The sequence below is a fragment of the Pteropus alecto genome, unplaced genomic scaffold (assembly GCF_000325575.1).
Source record: "Pteropus alecto unplaced genomic scaffold, ASM32557v1 scaffold10, whole genome shotgun sequence".
NCBI lineage: Eukaryota > Metazoa > Chordata > Mammalia > Chiroptera > Pteropodidae > Pteropus > Pteropus alecto.
Window position 1 is genome coordinate 4,814,303 of NW_006431210.1, and position 18,716 is coordinate 4,833,018.

The 18,716-nt window shown below is 35.8% G+C and overlaps 1 protein-coding gene across 15 annotated transcripts in view; it reads left to right on the forward strand.

Annotated features, from left to right (window-relative positions):
- Positions 1-18,716, forward strand: part of RBMS3 (RNA binding motif single stranded interacting protein 3) — a 631,961-nt gene that overhangs the window by 515,024 nt on the left and 98,221 nt on the right. For 7 of the 15 annotated variants that reach the window (XM_025039137.1, XM_025039114.1, XM_025039130.1 and 4 more), the window contains 4 exons: positions 974-1,012; positions 4,224-4,270; positions 15,992-16,088; positions 18,366-18,416. In XM_025039137.1, the coding sequence (XP_024894905.1) occupies positions 974-1,012; positions 4,224-4,270; positions 15,992-16,088; positions 18,366-18,416 (234 nt within the window). The remainder of the gene's footprint in view (positions 1-973; positions 1,013-4,223; positions 4,271-15,991; positions 16,089-18,365; positions 18,417-18,716) is intronic. The other 8 variants (XM_006905714.3, XM_015597377.2, XM_025039124.1 and 5 more) reach the window with 3 other exon arrangements.

An 18,716-nucleotide genomic window follows, 5' to 3' on the forward strand; every position in this document is an offset into this window, starting at 1 on the left:
TATAATTTGTTGCAAAGATATCAAGAAAACTATATTATCCTTTTCTTCTTTGATTTCCTGAACTCATCTCATGCAAATTCAGTACACAATATTTACTAAAATATACAGTATTTACTACATATTTACTAAAGTGTTGCTTTAAGCTAATTGTAGAAAATTGGAAATCCTTATGATTGCTCATTTGTAACTCATCCAATTATGATGATTCATGTGTCAGGGCAGAATTTGGAAAAAGGAAAAATGTTAGGCTAAAACATCAATGTTTCAATTTGCCAAGAATTTCAATGTATATCTATCTGTATGAAGTTTACTGCTAAAATATTTAGCTCTTATGGTCTATACTCTGTCCGGAAGGACCAGAAATATTTTATTATGGCTGAAATACCAACCCAAAATTCAGCTGTAGCTGGAAAATGACAAAAATGGCCCTTTTTGTTTTAAATAAATTATAAATGCCTCCAGCACACAAATAATGTGAACTCAAAAAATGGAAGATATTTGTGAATCTAATAAGCCCTTTTTGAAAGAATGACAGGATTAAACAACACATCTTTGCATATGTGGTGTGATATTTTCATTTTGTTCCGAGTTATTTTACTTTCTGTGTGACTCTGAAGTTTGTAAACATGCCATAAAATTTGGTACTTACATAATGATGATTTCGTGATTCTAGCTTAGCATAAAGGTAGCTAGAAAGAGCAGCAAATTTGATTTTCTTTTTTACCTTTGTGGAAAGAAACAAAAAGGAATTGAATGAAAAATCTGCATTAAGACCATACTAGAATTATAACACAACAATCTGTTATGCATGAAATGAATATCAGGTGCAGTCAAGTGTTAGTTATTGTGTTATGATATTGAGCCAACAGGTGAAGTTCAAAAAACCTTCTGTTGAATCCATGCCTTGTTTTGTTACCCACAATGTTCCAAATGCATATGACTTGACACTATCTCTTGTCTCCTCTTGCCAAAGGTACTCAGAGGCAGGACTGTCCCTAGGCAAAATCATGAAGTAGGTGAAACTTGTGTTCATTCCCTACCCTATTGTAATGACAATCTCACCTTAGATTCTCTCTACCCCCTTGTCCCCAAGTGCCTACTCCAGTTGCTCATTGCTCTGGATTTACTCCTTGTTTCCCAGAGGCTTCATACTATTTCTTCTTGCCCAATCCCTCTTTGATTGTATAATTTTTCTCCTCAAAAAATGTTTAGTGGCTTCCCAAGAGGAGCCAGGCAATCGAGATGATCCCTCCTTTCTCTTGGAGTCTTATTTCCCACTGTTTCCCTCCAATGGTCTACTGTAGATGGATCACCTGCCTCACCCTTGTTATTTACACACCATCTTCCATGCTGTTCATACCTCCTCCAGGTGCCTTCCCTAATCACCTCCAGCCTCTCTCCTCTACACCTCATCCATACTGCTCATATGGCGCTTACCACATTTTGCTTTGTATTATAATATTTATGTATGTGTCTTGTCTCCAGGCACTGTGCTGGGAGTTTTACAAACGTAATCTCATTTAAATTTCACAACAATACAATGAGGTAGGTATTACTATACCACTTAAGAGTTGAGAAATCTGAGGCTCAAATAGGTTAAATAATTTGCCTAAGGCCACGCTGATAGAAAGTAACAGAATTAAGACTTGAACCCAGGTCTAAAACATATATTCTTTCCACTAAACCATATTGCCACTTTTCAGTTCTTTTCCATCTTCTGAAAGATGGATGGAGCTTTAAGATGGAGGAAAAGGCCGACAGGCTTTCTGATTTTCAAATATGTATTCAATAGAGAGACAGAGATGATTGGTAATGACTGTATTATTCCTAGCTAGAACTGATTGGTGAACTATAATCCATGAGGAATTCGAGTAGAATTTGAAAGAAAAAAAATAAAAATAAAAAGTGGCTACAGCAAATAAATATGTTCAAGAAAATTTATAGCAATGGTCATTGAGCACTATTGGGAAATAAGTAAATAAGAAAAAGAAATAAATGTGAGGTTAGCTAGGAAAGGTTTCATATAAGTCACCCAGGATTTTAACAATTCAGGGTGGTTAGAAGGCTAAAGATATGATTACCATCCTAAATCTCTCATGAACTGACTATCTCTATTGAGTATAAAGCCTGTTTTTGTCATTCTGCCCTGGTGTGGCATCTTGGATAAGTTAGGGGAGAGAGGGTTAGTGTTTCTAAGAGGGAAAAGTCATCCCAAATGGACTGCTTTTACAACTGTCCACTCCAGCACCCAGGACCATGGAGTTTCAGCTCACCCTGGATGCCTCCATTCTGGGAATTGCTCAGGCTGGGGCCATCTTCCCACCAGTTACATGGCAAGAATTTAGACTTTGGGTCTCTATGTGTTTTGCACTGCTTGCTACCTTTGCCTCTCCCCAAAAACTAATAATCGTCCCTAATTTCTGCTCTTTTTTTCTTATCTCATTCCCCAGTCCCCCAGCTTGTCATATTATCAACTGATAATATATTATTAGTTGTATATTTCTTAAGCTGAGTAAAATACAGTTATTATTAAACGTGTTCTCAGTACACTTCTATTAACTTCTGGCAGTCACTCAACTTTGTTTGCAAACTCTGTTTCAATTTACGTGTGCTCCCTGTGTGCTAATCTCATTCGTATTTGGCTCTTCACTTTTGTTCCTCATACCAATCATAATAATAATTTAAAAATTCTGATGTAAGGAAAATAATTTACGTAATCTAAGCTTTAATATAGCAGGCCATACTGGATTTCAGGCTCTATACTAGGAAACTTGAGAATTTTTATGTATTAAATCTAGGAATTCAAAAAGCCTAACAGGAAAAACACCTTCAACCACATTGGAAAAAACTCTAACACAAAAGCTCTTTTTCCTTTTTTTTTTTTTTTCCTTAAGTTTTAATGGTTTTTCTTACCCTCTACACAAGTCTTCAAAGCTAGTTCCCTTTTTTATCTTACTTTTAATTTTGAAATACTTATAGATTCACAGACAATTACAAAAGAAATGAAAAGGGAGGCCTTGTATACCCCACATCCCATTTCTCCCCATGGTTACATCTTACATAATTATACTGCACTACAAAGCCAGAAAATTGACATCAGTCTAATTCATTTTTAAATTTCAAAACAGAAAAAAAAAAAAAATCCATCCTAAAGATAACCTAGTCAGTTTTAAATTTCACTCTGCATTCTCTTTCTGCTCACGAGTGATAACCAGGTTGACAGTCCTGAAAAGTAAAGGGTAGTCTGTCCATACAACCACAGAGGAAGTTCCACGACATAGTGATGATCCTCAGATCTCATTCAGTTCCCAAGTCAGTGTTACAGCAGAGCTGTGGAAGGGAGCCTACATCTGAAGACTTGGTTTGTAATCTGGTTCTGCCTCCAAATGTGTGACCTTGAGCAAGTCACTTGACCTCCCCCAAGCTTCAGTGTCTTCATCTATAAAACAGAGAAACGATTTCCCCTGCCTGCTTCACAAGGCTGTTGTGAGGATGAAATGTGATGATGTGTATGAAGGGAGGTGATAGACTGGAAATCAGCAATTGTGAAGTTTATATGCTTTTCTCAAACTACTGCCAGTTAAAGAAGTATAGTTTTTCAGAGTTGTCTTTATTCTTAAAAACTGAATAAAACCACTTCTTATTAGCCACACAGCCTAGAATGTCCATCCTGTGTAAATGACCTTCCCTTTGGATAACTCTTAATAAGACAGATACTAGCAATACATTGAACAAGCACTCTGTGACTCTACCTACATACCCCTGAGGCATACAAAATATTTTAAAATAAATATTTCTTAACATTTTCTTCTGAAAGGTTGAATGCATTTTAAGTCGTTTTTATTTTATCCTTACTTTAAGATTCATTCTTACCTTTTTTTTTATGCCATGAGATGTACAATAGTGAGACTTGACAATAGTGAGAAATTATAAGGATACCAGATTAGACGGCAGATGGTTTATGAAGGAGGAATGGAAATCTTCCAAGCTGCATTGTTCCTTGGTTTTTCTAGATATATAATATAAACTCCCTAACTCACTGGTGGATCCTGGTGTGTGGGTAGTGAAAATGCTAGTCTTGGCAGTAAGGGTAGAGAAATATATAGGAGAAAATAAACTTAAATCATGGAGAGTAAAAATAAGCATCCTTGTGTGAACTGAATGTTTTAGGAACCACAATATAAATGTTAAGATCTGTTTTCTCCTCTCCTTCTTATATACAGGCTGGCATGGCTCTGACCTATGACCCCACAGCTGCCATACAGAATGGGTAAGTCTACCACATTTTCTCTATTTTAATTGCTAAGATACCTTTGACCTCTGAAATCAGTACCAAAGAGAATGTTCAAATCTGTCTTTTGTTTTAAATTTTTTAGCAAAAACTTTAAAGCAAACATTTCTCACCATTATTCTTTTGTTTTTCTTCTCATAAGTGACTCTGACTTCATAGTCTCTCCCATGTCACCCATCCTCACAAGGCCTCTGTGACATTAAGAGTGCATATTCTTTCTGGAAATAATCTAGTTTAATAAAAAAATAAAGAGAAAAAACTGGAGTTTCAGCTCCCAATCAAGTAGTCAAAAGTGAACTTTGGCGGGGTACCATGTCTGAGGCAGTGAGGACTGCCTGGGATGCAGTGACATGTCTTCCTTCTCCTGCAGGTCTCCACATCTCAGGTTGCCACCTCTATACCATATTGATGTTGACTGTGATACATCTGTTCACCTGCAGTCACCCACTATGTGACACGTTCTTATCCATGTCTTATATTAACAGTGTAATATTGTATTCTTTAAACTATGTCAACAGTTGGAAAAAAGGTTCACCTTCGTCCGCTACCCACTTGGATATTTACAACATTTCCCTTAGGAAACAAGATGTTAAGGATACCAATTTTCTTTCTTTTATCTACTCTTATCTGATACAGAACTTTACTCCATCAATCAGTCCCTCTCTTCAATATCTTCCTGTGTCTGAAAGGAACTTTGAATATTCCTTTTAGCCTGTGAATCTGTTCAAGACCCTCCTACTTACATGCAGGATAGGAGGAAAGGAGTCTTTCCCTGCTAATGAGATCGCTTCTAGTGACCACACTTTTGGCTTTCTCTTTGCAGGTAAACAGCTTCGGTCTCCTATACGTGCTGTCCTCCCACATTATCTTGAATTTATCCTATTTAAAGCATGAGTTTTGGTCTCAAATGTTACTGGAATTTTCCTTGCTTATGTCCCCAATGATCTTCAAATTGGCCACCTGTAACTATAACTTTTTTAGCCTTTATTCTAATTGAAATCTTGCCTCATTTAACTTTTTTTCTTTTAACATTTGCACATTCTTGAAAATTTTTTCTCTTCAATCCCATAACTCCATTTTTTGCTGATCTTCTTTGCTCCTAACTCTTACTAAGCATTCGAATTCTTATTATTCCACCTCTTCTGTACACTTTGCTAATCTTTCTCAAAGCTTGGTCTTTTTTTCACTGTCTTCTCTCTGGTTGATCTCCTCCACTCCTCTTAGGAACTGAAGACTGTCCCTCAAGTTCATAAGTAGAGATGCAGAACATTATAACCTGTGTTTCTAACTGCTTAGTAGGTACTGGATATCTTTGTATGTCCCAAATATGTCATTATCCTTACTAACTCTTCATAATACAAACCAAACTAGTGCAAATGAAAAACAAATATCAAAATATGTTTCTTTTTTTTTTCTAAATTCACTCTAAAACCATTTAGACTTGAAACTACACTTCTGTGAGCCTTCTCTTCTCCAACATTCTTCATGATCAAATTGGTCAATAAGACTTATTCAATATACATTTGAACTATATGTTTTACTCAGCCTTTCTCTCTGCCACTTTTTGAATTCATTCATTCATTATTCCCTACCTGTACCAAGTTTTACCTGCCTCTAAAATAACACTCCTCCAAACCATTTTCACATTGGTTTTTGAATTTTTTTTTCAAGCAAAATGTAATCACAGGATTTATCTACCTGCCTGGTTTAAATATTCAGTGGACTTTACTAACTACAGAACAAATCTCAAATTCCAAGAATGGCCCAAAAACAGAATTACATAATTCAGTTCCTGCAACTGAAGGGGACCTCTGTGATTCTCAGAATATTTCACGCTGCTTTATACCTCTGTCTCTTGTTGCTCATGGCATTCTTTCTGCCTGGAGTTCAGGCATGGTGATTTTTTTTTTTTTTTTTAGGTAAGGCAACCCTTGGTTGACCTCACAGATTACAAGGATCTTGTCATCTTACAATTCCTTATTTTATTTATTTTTTACGCCTACAGCCAGCCCCTGGTCTTAGCTGGTCTTCCATCCAAGTACTAACCATGCCCGACCCTGCTTAGCTTCCGAGATCAGATGGGATTGGGATTGTTCAGGGTAGCATGGCCGTAGACCAGGCATGGTGATATTTCTCTCTTGTTCTGTCTCTCTGTCTCTCCCTCCTCACCTCCTTCTCTCCACTCTTCCCATCATCCCTCCTTGCTTCCCTCCCTGCTTTCCTTTCTCTTTTTTTCCTCTCTCCCTACATCCTCCCTCCTTCCCTCCCTCCCTCCTTCTCTCTTCCTTTTTTTCTTCCTTCCTTCCTTCCTTCCTTCCTTCCTTCCTTCCTTCCTTTCTTCCTTTCTTTCTTTCTTTTTTTCTTTCTTTCTTTCTTTCTCTCTCTCTCTCTCTCTCTCTCTCTCTCTCTCTCTCTCTCTCTCTCTCTTTCTGTCTGTCTCTCTTCTTTCCTTCTTTCCTTCTTTCCTTCTTTCCTTCTTTCCTTCTTTCCTTCTTTCCTTCTTTCTTTCTCAGTTTATTTTCATGCAGCTCTCATTTAAAGAACACCAACACATCATACCAGGCACAGTCAGTTACACAAAAAGTCATTAGAGAAACAGTATAAGCAGTGGTTAAGACTGCAGACTCCAGAACCAGCCTGCCTAGATATGCATCCAGATTCTGTCATTTATCAGTCGTGGCAAGTCATTTATCTTCCTCCCTGTGAAATAGAGATAATAGTAATAATACCTATTCATAAGACTTGGTAAGGATTAAAGGAACACTGTAAAGGAACACTGTATGTTATAATGTAATCATCAGTATAAATATTGATGCTATCGTTACACTATATTTGATGTTTCCATGATACATTTGAGGCTTTTCATCATGCTGCTATTGACACTCATATTTATTTCCCTGATGGATTATTAACTAACTCAATGAAGGCAGCTTCCATGTCTTATTCATCTTTATGGACTATTTAACCTAGTATTGTGAATGCTAAGTCAGAAATAAGAAATGTAACTGATGGCATCTGCATGGCTATAGCAAGTTGGCATTCTGGAATCCTTCTCAACATCAACCCACACTGTCCCTGTGTAACACCTTAATCTGATTCTCCCTAAGTACAACCTCTGGTTTCACCCAATGCAGAAAAACTACCCATGAATTTCTAATGTCCCGGGTTAAGAATAGACTTTTGGAAGCCTTTAGACTATTCATTGTGTCATCGGTAACAAGAAGATAAAAATGTTACACAATGAAATCGAAAAATATAGGAAGATTTGATTAGCCAATTAATCTTACTCATTTGATTGATACTTTATATACGTGATTTTTAAAATAATTTGTTCACCTTTGGTTTTATTATCTTATATGGTAAAATTTGAATAAAAGGGAACTAAAAAAATCATTTCTATAAATGTAAGATGTCAAAATCACCACAAAAATTTTCTCAATATACTTACTGTTTCTTGAGTTAACATTAGCATATGCCTCTTAGAGGTGTAGAAGCTGATTTAGATAACTTAGCATATTAAGGAATCTAGCATGAATGCCCAGAATAAAGAATTTTATTCCTTTTTCATATTGCTATATTAGATCAAGTAATCAAACCTACTTCAAGGAGCAGTAACCTAACAGAGAGAAAAATATTTATTACTCTAGGGAAAAAACTGGTCCCATTTTACATAGAATAACTATATCCAAAAATATAGTTGCAACTCACTCTAATCCAGTAAATGCTAAAGATTGCTTCATGCTGACTCAGTTCAATTCAACAAACTTTTTTTTCTTTTGAAAGCTATCTATTGTTTAAACTCATTTTGGTAATACCTAGTTGAAAAATAACATTTTCACATCATATAGGGACAATGGGCATGTATACCATTCTACTACAAGATATAATGCAAATAGTATCACAATAGAAGCACAAGGTATTATGAGATTTATGTACAGATTAACTTTTATATATATAAAATACTTCTGAAAGATTACACAAGAAATGGCGAGAGCAGTTCTCTGGGAAAAGCCAGTAGATTTCTGGAAAATAGTAGTGATAAGAGCTTATTTATGTTTTTATATTCTTTTTCAAAAAGAAAAAAAAAATTAAGGCCATGGAACCATAGGATAGCGACAATTGCATTCTAATGAGGGATGAGAAAGCTTCCTGAAGGAACACTGGCACTATCTTTGCTCTTGGAGATGTCCCATGTCATAGCTAAAGCACATGTTTGATTCTGTGGTATCCTATAGCTGTGTACTAAGCCATAGGATTTTCTGAGTATCATAAGCAAATACATGGCTGGGTTGTAGCTAGTAGCTACACAAACTGTTTGCAGAGTTAAATGTTCCAAATTCCAGAACCAACAGATTAGTACAGCAACATGAAACTGAAATAAATACTCTCAAATTTAACTTGATTTTTAGCTAATGAAGGACAGGCATTTGTATGTGGACCATGATGTTTGCATTAAGGCAATAGAAAATGTCAGTCTTGTCATCTGCTTGAATCTATCCAAAATATCACTTTAAAAAAAAAATAGTTCAGTGTCACTTCCATTTAAGGCTTAGGCTACAGTGAAGAAGTGTCTTGGATTACAATGGAAAAGCAAAAAACCACAGTGCTTTTTACTATAAGTGACCTTGTGAGAATAAAAATGTTCATTCTCCTTTCAAAGCTATCTGGCATAACTCAATAATTTGTTATTACTATCGGTCTAGTGCTTTTTTAGCAGTCTAGTATGAAATTCCATCACTTTCAAATGAGAATGGGCAGTGGGAAATAATTCATCCCTATATTCAAAAATGCATCTTTCCTGTGCCTTTTTACTAAGGGCTGCCGTGTGAAAGCCTCTTGGATTGTTTTATTTGAATAAAATATATTCTTGGGTGAGATATGAAAAAAGAAGGTTTTCTATGCATTGGTTTGCCATAAGTTTTATATAGGCATTTCATATGAAATGATACAGAAACCTTATCTTAGTACAATAGCAAAGGGATCTAATATGAAGGATGCATTGGTATTACAATAAAAATGACCAATACCTTATTAATCCTATGCTGTAGTTTTACCCTGAGGATAGCATTCATGGTTCTGACTAAGAATATTGCCTGTGGACAGGAAAGACAAGCCAGTGCTGTTTATTTCAGTGTGCAAATAGGATTTTGTGTGGTTTTCTACAGTAAAAAAAAAAAAAAAAAAAAAATTCTACCCTGGGGTTATTGATGTATTCATGTTATTTTTATTGTCAGTGAAATGAGATTTCACCATATTACTACTGACTGCCAAATCCCTTGAACATGACTTTTCTGCAGGCAAAATAATGTCCTATTGGTGACCTAGACTTGCATTTTCTGGACTTCTGGAGGCTGCTGGTTTAAATGCCAGAGAACCAAGAAACTCTTTGCATTTTAAAAAAATACTAAGTTTTTGAAAGGCCACCTTAGAGTCTATAGATACACCATACTCAACTTATTTGGCATTTGGTATTTTGTTCACGTGAAACCTCTCCAGAAGTAACTAGTTCATATTCTCATTCTCAACACTATTGACATTTTGGATCAGGTAAGTTTTAGCGTGGGAGCTGCCCTGTGCATTGTAGAATGTTTAGCAGCATCACAGACCTTTACTTATTAGATGACAGTAGCAGCACCCGTACCTGGTTGTGATAACCAAAAATGTCTCTAGATCCTATCGATGTCCCCTAGGGAGCAAAATCACTTCCAATTTAGAACCACTGGGCAACGTATAAAAGGAACAGTTGTAATACACATAATGTTATATGAATTTTAGCAAAGAAATATCTCTTAAGAGAGCAAACTATCCCCAGGAAAAGAGTTAAAGAATTCATTCTAGTTTCCTATACTAACATTTGCACAGCAATAATGTGTATATTACCAGATACGAAAACATAAAGTCACAGGTGCAGAATTATCTCAGTTTTGTTATTATCTCTAACAAGTTCTATCAGTTTTCTTTCCTGTTCCTCGATAATACGACACCTATGCTTAAAGTATTTATTTGGATTTTTTTTAATGTGATGATCAGGTGAAAGTTATTTTAAACCATGACAGACACATGGCAGGGACTAAGAAAAAGTAAAGAGATTGAGAAACTCATTCCACAGTTCTCTTTTTGGAGTCTGGTCCTGTGTAATTTCTTTAGATGCTGTACCTCTAAGCCTTAGATGCATTAGCAGCCTCTCTTGTCATGGCTTAAGCAAGGGTTTCTTGTAAATTTATCTGGTTTATGTTTGGACTTGGGAAGAGCTGATTTCAGAATGCCAGAACTAGGGGATCAAGACAGGTGCTGAGCCCACTCTTCCCAGTCTATTTTCCATTCTAAAGAACCCTCCGACTTGAGTGGCAGTATTTAAACTTGCTGAGAAGTATGAAATACCATTCTTGTTTGATGGCTAGGATTAGAGCAGGTAGAACAAAAATGCATTAAATTTACCCCCAAGCACTCCCATTGTTTGTTGGTGTCAGTTTCCTCGGTTTGTTTCTTTGTGTTTCTGCTCTCTGTTTACCCCATAGAATTTTCTGTAAACTCTGCCTATCAATCTAATCTTTATTGCTTTCATTTTTAATACTCTAATTGAAACATTTTACAAAATAAAGCAGCCACACTAAAATGTAATGCACAATGTGCTCCATTGGTATAAGAGGCTGAAACTGGGTTTCTAACAGAAGTTAACCCCTGCACAGTGGATGAGAAGGACCGTTTGTGGAGTGGTCATGAGTGCTTATCATGTCATTATGAGCCCCAAATAAGACTTTCTGCTTACTGCCTCATAAGTAAGATTTGTCAAAGATAAAACCTAAAGGGATTTTTAAATACAAACCATGATTTTTGTAGAAAAGGACTGTTTTCCCTAGTTACTAATACCTTTGCATGCTTAGAAAGCACGTGTTAGTTAAGCTTCCACTGAGCATTTATAAATATGTAATGTCGGCCTATGTTCTCTGGGTTCTCTCTCCTTAGGTTCCTACTGATCAGAGATGCAACTTCTATGTTCCCAACACCTTGACATTGGCCATTCTGTACTGTAGTCACTGCTTATTTCCCTCAGCTTCTCTGCATTTATTTACTCATTCATTCAACCTATAGTTACTAAGTATCTACTATGTCTCAGGCTCTGTCCTAGGCAACAAAGCCAATGTGTCCTCAACATTATTGAAGCTGATGGTCTAGAGGGAAAAAGAGTCAATAAATATATTATATGAGTCAAGTTGGCTGCCATAACAAAATAGCATTGATTGGGTGGCTTTAAACAACAGAAATTTATTTTTTCACAGTTCTGGAGGCCAGAACCAAAATCAAGGTCTAGCTGATTTGGTTTCTGATGAGGACTCAATTCCTGGCTTGTAGACAGCTGCCTTCTCACTATGCCCATACATACCCTCTCCTCCACATATATGTGTGGAGAGAAAGAGAGCAAGCTGTATTTTTTTTCTTTTATATTTAGGAATCTCTAATAATTTGAACAAACAGTATAAGACAAGTTTAAACTAGAAGTAAACTGGGAAGGCATTTCTGGAAAACCTTCTCTTAATGATCCTTGAAGTAAGAAAACAACTTTAATTCTTTTGAGTTACCACTCTAATTCTATTTAGTGTATTACAAGTTCAACAGTTAAACAGTTCCTTATTCGAAGGAAACTGAAACAACTCTATGAAACTAATGACAAGGGCTGATTTTTTTTTTTCCTGATGATAGAAAATTCTTATTTTATTTATTTATTTGTTTGTTTGTTTGTTTGTGTGTGTGTTTTAATTTTAAAAAGTTAGTTATACAATCCATGAAGTAATCTTCCCTGCCCTGATTACTCTAGCACCCCTATCTGGCACTACACAAAGCCATTACAATAATATTGACTATATACCCTATGCTATATTCTAAATCCCCATGACTGTTTTGTAACTACTAATTTGTACTTCTTCATCCTTTCATCTTTTTCACCCAGGTCCTCAACCCATCTCCCCTCTGGCAATCAGTTTATTCTCTGTATCTGTGAGTCTGTTTTCATTTAGTTTGTTCCTTTCTTTTGTTCCTTAGATTCCACATATAATTGAAATCAGATGGTATTCATTTTCTTCTGTCTGCCTTATTTCACTCAGCATAATACCCTCTAGATCCATCATGTCCTTGCAAATGGCAAGATTTCATTTTTTTAATAGCTGAGTAATATTCCATTGTGTATATGTACCATAACTTCTTTATCCAATCATTTGTTGATGACCACTTAGGTTGCTTCTATATCTTGACTATTGTGAGTAGCACTGCTGTGAACATAAGGGTGCATAGATCTTTATGAACTTTGGTTTTCTTTGGATAAGTACCCAGTAGTACAATTGTTGGGTCAAAAAATAGTCCTATTTTTAATTTTTTGAGGAACCTCGAAACTAGTTTCCAGAGTGGCTGTACAGATTTGCAATCCCATCAACAGTGTACCAAGGTTCTCTTTTCTCCACATTCTCTCCAATATTTGTTGTTTTTGATTTATTAATGATAGCCAATCTGGCAAGTGTGACGTGGTATCTCATTGTGGTTTTAATTTGTATATCTCCTGTATTTTCTTATAAGGATACTAATCTTATCATATCAAGGCCCCACCCACATGAGTTCATTTAACCTTAATTGCTCTATTAAAGGCTTTATCTCCAATACAGTCACACTGGGAGTTGAGATGTCCACATAGGAATTTTAGAGGGGCACTAACATTCAACCTGTAAAATACATCAATATATTTTTGAATTACTACTTCAGATAGTGATAAGAACAATGAAAAAAATATAAATTAGAAGAAAGAAATAGAGAACAATTAGGACAGAAATGGTGGTTCCTACCTTAGCTGTAGACCTCTCTGAAGGAGTGGAAGTTGACTGCAGCTAATAAGGAGCAAGAGGTGGCCTCAAAGAGATTTAGGGAAATGAACATTCTAAATAGAGAGAATTGTGAGCTCAGTGACCTAAGATGGGAGTGAGAATGGCAGAATCATGTGACAAAGGAAGATCTATATGGTTGGACCCTACTTGGCTAAGGGGAGAGAAGTAGGAGAAAATATTAGAGAAGTAGTCAGTAGCCTGATTATGCTGGCCAATACAAGGAATTCAAATTTCGTCTTCATTGCAATGAAAGCTATTGGAGGGTTTTAGGTTGATTAATACACACATAAGATATGATTTAAGTGGCTAAATAGAGAAACTTTAAGAAATGTTTTAGAGCCTTACCTATCTTTGATAAACAGTGTAAATGCTCAATAATTTTTTTTAAGTGGAAGGATGGATGTTTTCTTCCATAGTAATTGACTTCTTTTTAAATGTCAGGTTTATTAGAAATAATATACGTAGAATATATATTCACTTTTTATAGTGTATATTTCTATGAGTTCTGGCAAGCACATAGTCATGTAACCACCAAACAATCAAGATACAGAACAATTAAGTCATCTCCCCAAATTCCCTCATGTGTCATTGTAGCCAGCTGCTTTCCCCAACCCCAGACTTTGGCATCCACTGATCTATTTTCCGTCTTTATAGTTTTGCATTTTCAATATTGTAATATAAATGGAATTATAAAATATAAAGTCTTTTGAGTCTGATTTATTAGCATAATTCACTTAAGTCTGATTTATTAGCATAATTCACTTAAGAGTCATCATGTTCAATATATTAGTAGTTCTTTTTATTGCTGAGTAGTGTTCCGTCATATGGTTGTACCACAGTGGGTTTATTGACTCAGTTGGTGGATAATTGGCTTGTTTCCAGTCTTTGGCAAATATCGATAAACTTGCTATAAACATTTACATTACATTTTTTTGTGTAAACAGACATTTTCATTTATCTTTAGTTAATACCTATCAGTGAGATTGTTGGGTTATATGTTATGTGTATGTTTAACTTTATAAGAAAGTGCCAAACTATTTCCCACTATGTACCATTCTGCATTTCCACAAGCAAGGAATGAGAGTTGCACTTTCTCTGAATCCTTGCCAGCACTAGTATTGTCATTTAAAAAAAAAAAAAAAGACTGTTCTAATAGGTGCAGAGTCAATAACTTTTTTCAAACTGCACAACTATAAATTTAGAGGTCTGGTGGATATGACTAGTAAGAATGTAATGTTTAATGGAGTAATTTTTTCAGCTATAATACATATTTTTTCAGCAAAGGAGTATGATGTTATAATCTTTATTGAGAGCTAGATAAAGTAAATTTGAGACTATAGTTCCCCAACACTTGCTTGGAGACTTTTATATAATGTAAGCTTAAATAATTTCCTCCTTGAATTCTGGCAACCTTGAAATCCTGCCGTCCTATATTCAATGGGAGTCTTGTGAAATGCTTCTTTATAAAGGTAACCCATGAGATTCTCTATTCAAGATATCAGTGACTCCTGAGGGGTGATGAGGCTTTTGTGCCCAAAACTACAATATCAGTCATACTATTAAAAAATAATAATAATAAAAAGTAGTAGTTGACTTTTACTAACAGTATGGCAAAGTGAAATAATAATCCCATTATCCCTAATACACATTTTTTCAATCTATCCTCACATCAGTGAAATACTTCATTGTAGGCAACCTTGTTTTGTCCGTTCTGTAGCTGGCCACTCTAGCCTTTTACTTACCAGTGAGACATGAAGGAAGAAGCATAATTTAAAATTAGGCTGAAGAATTTGAGCATTAGGTAACTTGTGGACTCAAGGGTATCATCTAAGTGAAGATGGGTGTGTCATCGATTTCAGTACCTGGAAGCTGCCCCTTAATAGAACTATAGAAGGATCATCCTCCTCTGATTTGTGAAGCCCCGATTTTGCTCGGTATCATTCTACAATTGTTCAATGAAGGGCCCTGGAGGACTAGAAAACTCAGTGCTTTTCACAGTCTACAGGAGTACATAACTACACATAACTACAGAATCGCCATCAATGGCATGACTGAATCCTCCAAATATTTCTATCCCCACCTAGACACAAGTTGTGTGCTTTCTTCTCTTTTCATAGAGAAAGTATTTAGCTTAGTTTCTGCCTGAGGGTATGGAGTCACGCCTAGCACAAGTTCTCCAAAACTCTTTGGAGCTGATTCTATTTCCTGAATGAAAAGATAGATGCCATTTGTATATGTGTAATATCAACCACCTTTATAAAGTTTGGTGCTATCATTTTGCCTTTCTTTCAAAGAGCTTTAGAATGGCAGTGGCTTAAAACAAAACAAAACAAAACAAAACAAAACTGGAGCTGATTCTATTTCCTGAATGAAAAGATAGATGCCATTTGTATATTTGTAATATCAACCACTTTTATAAAGTTTGGTGCTATCATTTTGCCTTTCTTTCAAAGAGCTTTAGAATAGCAGTGGCTTAAAACAAAACAAAACAAAACAAAGCAAAACAAAACAAAACAAAACAAAAAAACAGTGCCCGTGGCTTCTTTCTCCCTTTGGTTAAACATTCTATTATACTCCCCTGGCATAAAAGAGATTTTGTACAACCAATATTATAAAATGACTCAACATTGTCATTCCGTTCAGAATGATTTATTTCTCTTAGTGGAATCAAATACTATAAATCTCCTGGATGCTCCTGTTAAAAGTTGATGGAAAACATGAGAGTGGAACTCTGTCTTTCCCAGAAGTGCTTGGTAGCATTTGATTAGCAACCAGGCATGCGGCAGCTTTATGAATCTCCTTTTTTTGTTTGTTTGTTTTCTGTTTGCAGATTTTATTCTTCACCGTACAGTATTGCAACCAACCGCATGATTCCACAGACATCTATCACGCCATTCATTGCTGCTTCCCCTGTCTCCACATACCAGGTATGTCCGATTTACCTGCACCTTAGGAAAGATATTTCTTGCCAGTAATTGACTACATAAAGACAAAAGGGACATAGTAGAATTTTTTAAAAAAACTTTTTTTTTCAAACACTTTAATCACCTCCTAATGTAATGATACTCAAGTTATCAATTAGCCTACACTTTCTTTCAAGGGCCTGTTTGCATCTATTTCACTGAATAATAAAATCCACCGTGCTTTTTATTCTCCCTGCTGAGTTTTCATGATTACACTATTTTCCAGCCAACTTTAATACAGCTTTCATACCACTGAGAAATTATTTTGTTTGTTGTTTGTTATTTTGGTTGTCACATATCCTTGTGTGTCTTTTCTAAAAGCACCTTCCTAGCATTCCCTGTACTGTCATCAGCATATTTTATCATTGTCATCTCATTTTTCACAGTTGTCCTGTGTATCCATGTAAATCTATGTGGATAGACGTAAAATCATTTTTCCCAAGAAAAAAGAAAGATTATCAAAGTGGTAAAAATTATTTCTACCTTCTGCTCTAATTTCATTCTCAGTTCCAAAGAGGCCAAAAGAGACCTCAAAGGTTCCACATGTTGAATCACAAGAAAATCTGAGACTCCATGTGTGTCCTAAGCCAGATGTTGTAGCTAGTTAATTCTATGTACACAAGCGATTGAAATAGTCATACTTCTCTCTCTCTCAAGAAAAAAAAAAAACTTCTTATCCTATTTCTTTGAATTATCAAATATCAAATATGTGATATCACTCCCTACTTCTCTTTACCTCATATTGTTCTTCAAACAATTCTTCTAATTAGAAATTGCTATAAATGTTACATATAGAGAGTATCTAGTGTCATTTTTAAAAACTTTGGAGAGAGAAAGAGAAAGAGTGAGAGAGCGTGCAAGTGTGTGCATGCAATGTGATTCCCTACATTTTGCAGATTGTGGGGGTGGATGTTTTACAATGGGTAAAACTGTAATGTTGCTGACTACTCCTAATTCAGTCAAGTGTCACCTTATTCAGCCGCTACATACTTCATTTCAGGATGTCCCAGTTGTCAGAGCATCACACTTGAGACTATGTACATTTTTCTTCAACTGATTCCCCCTAAAGCAGTTCATTTTCATTCTTTTTCTGCACTTAGATTCTTGATACATGTTGGTGGGTGAACAGAATAAATAGACTTTCGTGTGAATGGCATTAGAGGGTCTCAGAATGGCTGATTTAATTGCCTTTCCTTGGGACCCACGGGGCTATGTGCAGGTGCTATTCAGTTTTTGTTCTTCCTGCAAGCCTGCCTGGTTGTAATGTGTATTTTGTTTATCTAGCCTTTTTTTTTTTTTTTCTTATCTTGGCCTCTGTTTCAGCCAAGACCACCCATTGAGCCCCAGTGTAGAGCACTTTGGTGACATGAATAAAATATCCGCAGAAAAATGATTTCACTTGGGAGAGCTCCTACGTGGAAATTAACCCCAGCTCTCATTTCTCAAAAAAAAGAATTAGAGCAATTTCCTATATTGCTGATTCTCACCTTTCACCACCTCTTCCTTTTTTTTTTTTTTTAATCTGAAGTACACTGGCAATTTTACTTGTGTGAACATATCGAAAACAAAATCTTCAGGGTTTTCTATGTGACAATCAGCTCTTAAAGCTGACTTTCTCATTTGACTAAGATACATTTCAGAACCGCTGGCTTGCTCTAATACTCATTTTTATTTGCCATACCAATTACTGTGAGAGAAAAGTCACAAACTTGCTTAACTTGGGTTTATCCCAAAGCCTTCTCCAAAATTTCTGGTTGATCTTTTTAATTCTTACTCTAGCTTTTACCACTTGGACTTATTTCCAAGAGGAGAATCACTTGAGAATTTAAAGTTAGAACAAATGACAAAAAAAAAAGAGGAAGTTTTAGCAGTCAACTCTTGCCTCTTTTATTATTTGCCTGGATATTCATGGGAGTCGACCTCTAAATAGGAAGTCCCTGAGGCCTCCTAATACTTTAAATTCCAACACCATCCTCAATATACACTCCAGGGCCCAGCCTGGTCCATATAGGCATTGCAGCTAGCTCCAGTTAAGCAGGAATTTGCTTTACATTTTATCATGTTTCAGGGACCAAATTAATCAGGTCCAAGAATGTCCTTTCTATACTTAGTGTTGAGCACTAATTAGTTGTAAAGTCAGATGGACTCCACTTTCTTATGACCTAGTGTGACTCCACTGAACACAAGAACCAAGTTCCCTCTGTGATTGCTTTGTGCTAATAAATGCTGTTTGATGCATAGGTCCAGAGTACTTCATGGATGCCTCATCCGCCATACGTTATGCAACCAACAGTAAGTGTTCTCAGTCACCTGAGGCTAAATATTTCTATTATCCAAGTGCAAGCTTTTGTAATGCATAGAAGCTTTGGGGCTTGTGTTAGATTCCATATCTCTTTCAGGCAGCCATATTTTCCAGATAAAAAGCTGTTCCTGAAATTCTACAAAAGCATGTACAATAGATAGATTGAGATAGAGTAGGTAGATTAGATGATAGATAGATAGATAGATAGATAGATAGATAGATAGATAATAGATAGATAGATAGATGATAGATAGATAGATAGATAGATAGATAGATAGATAGATAGATAG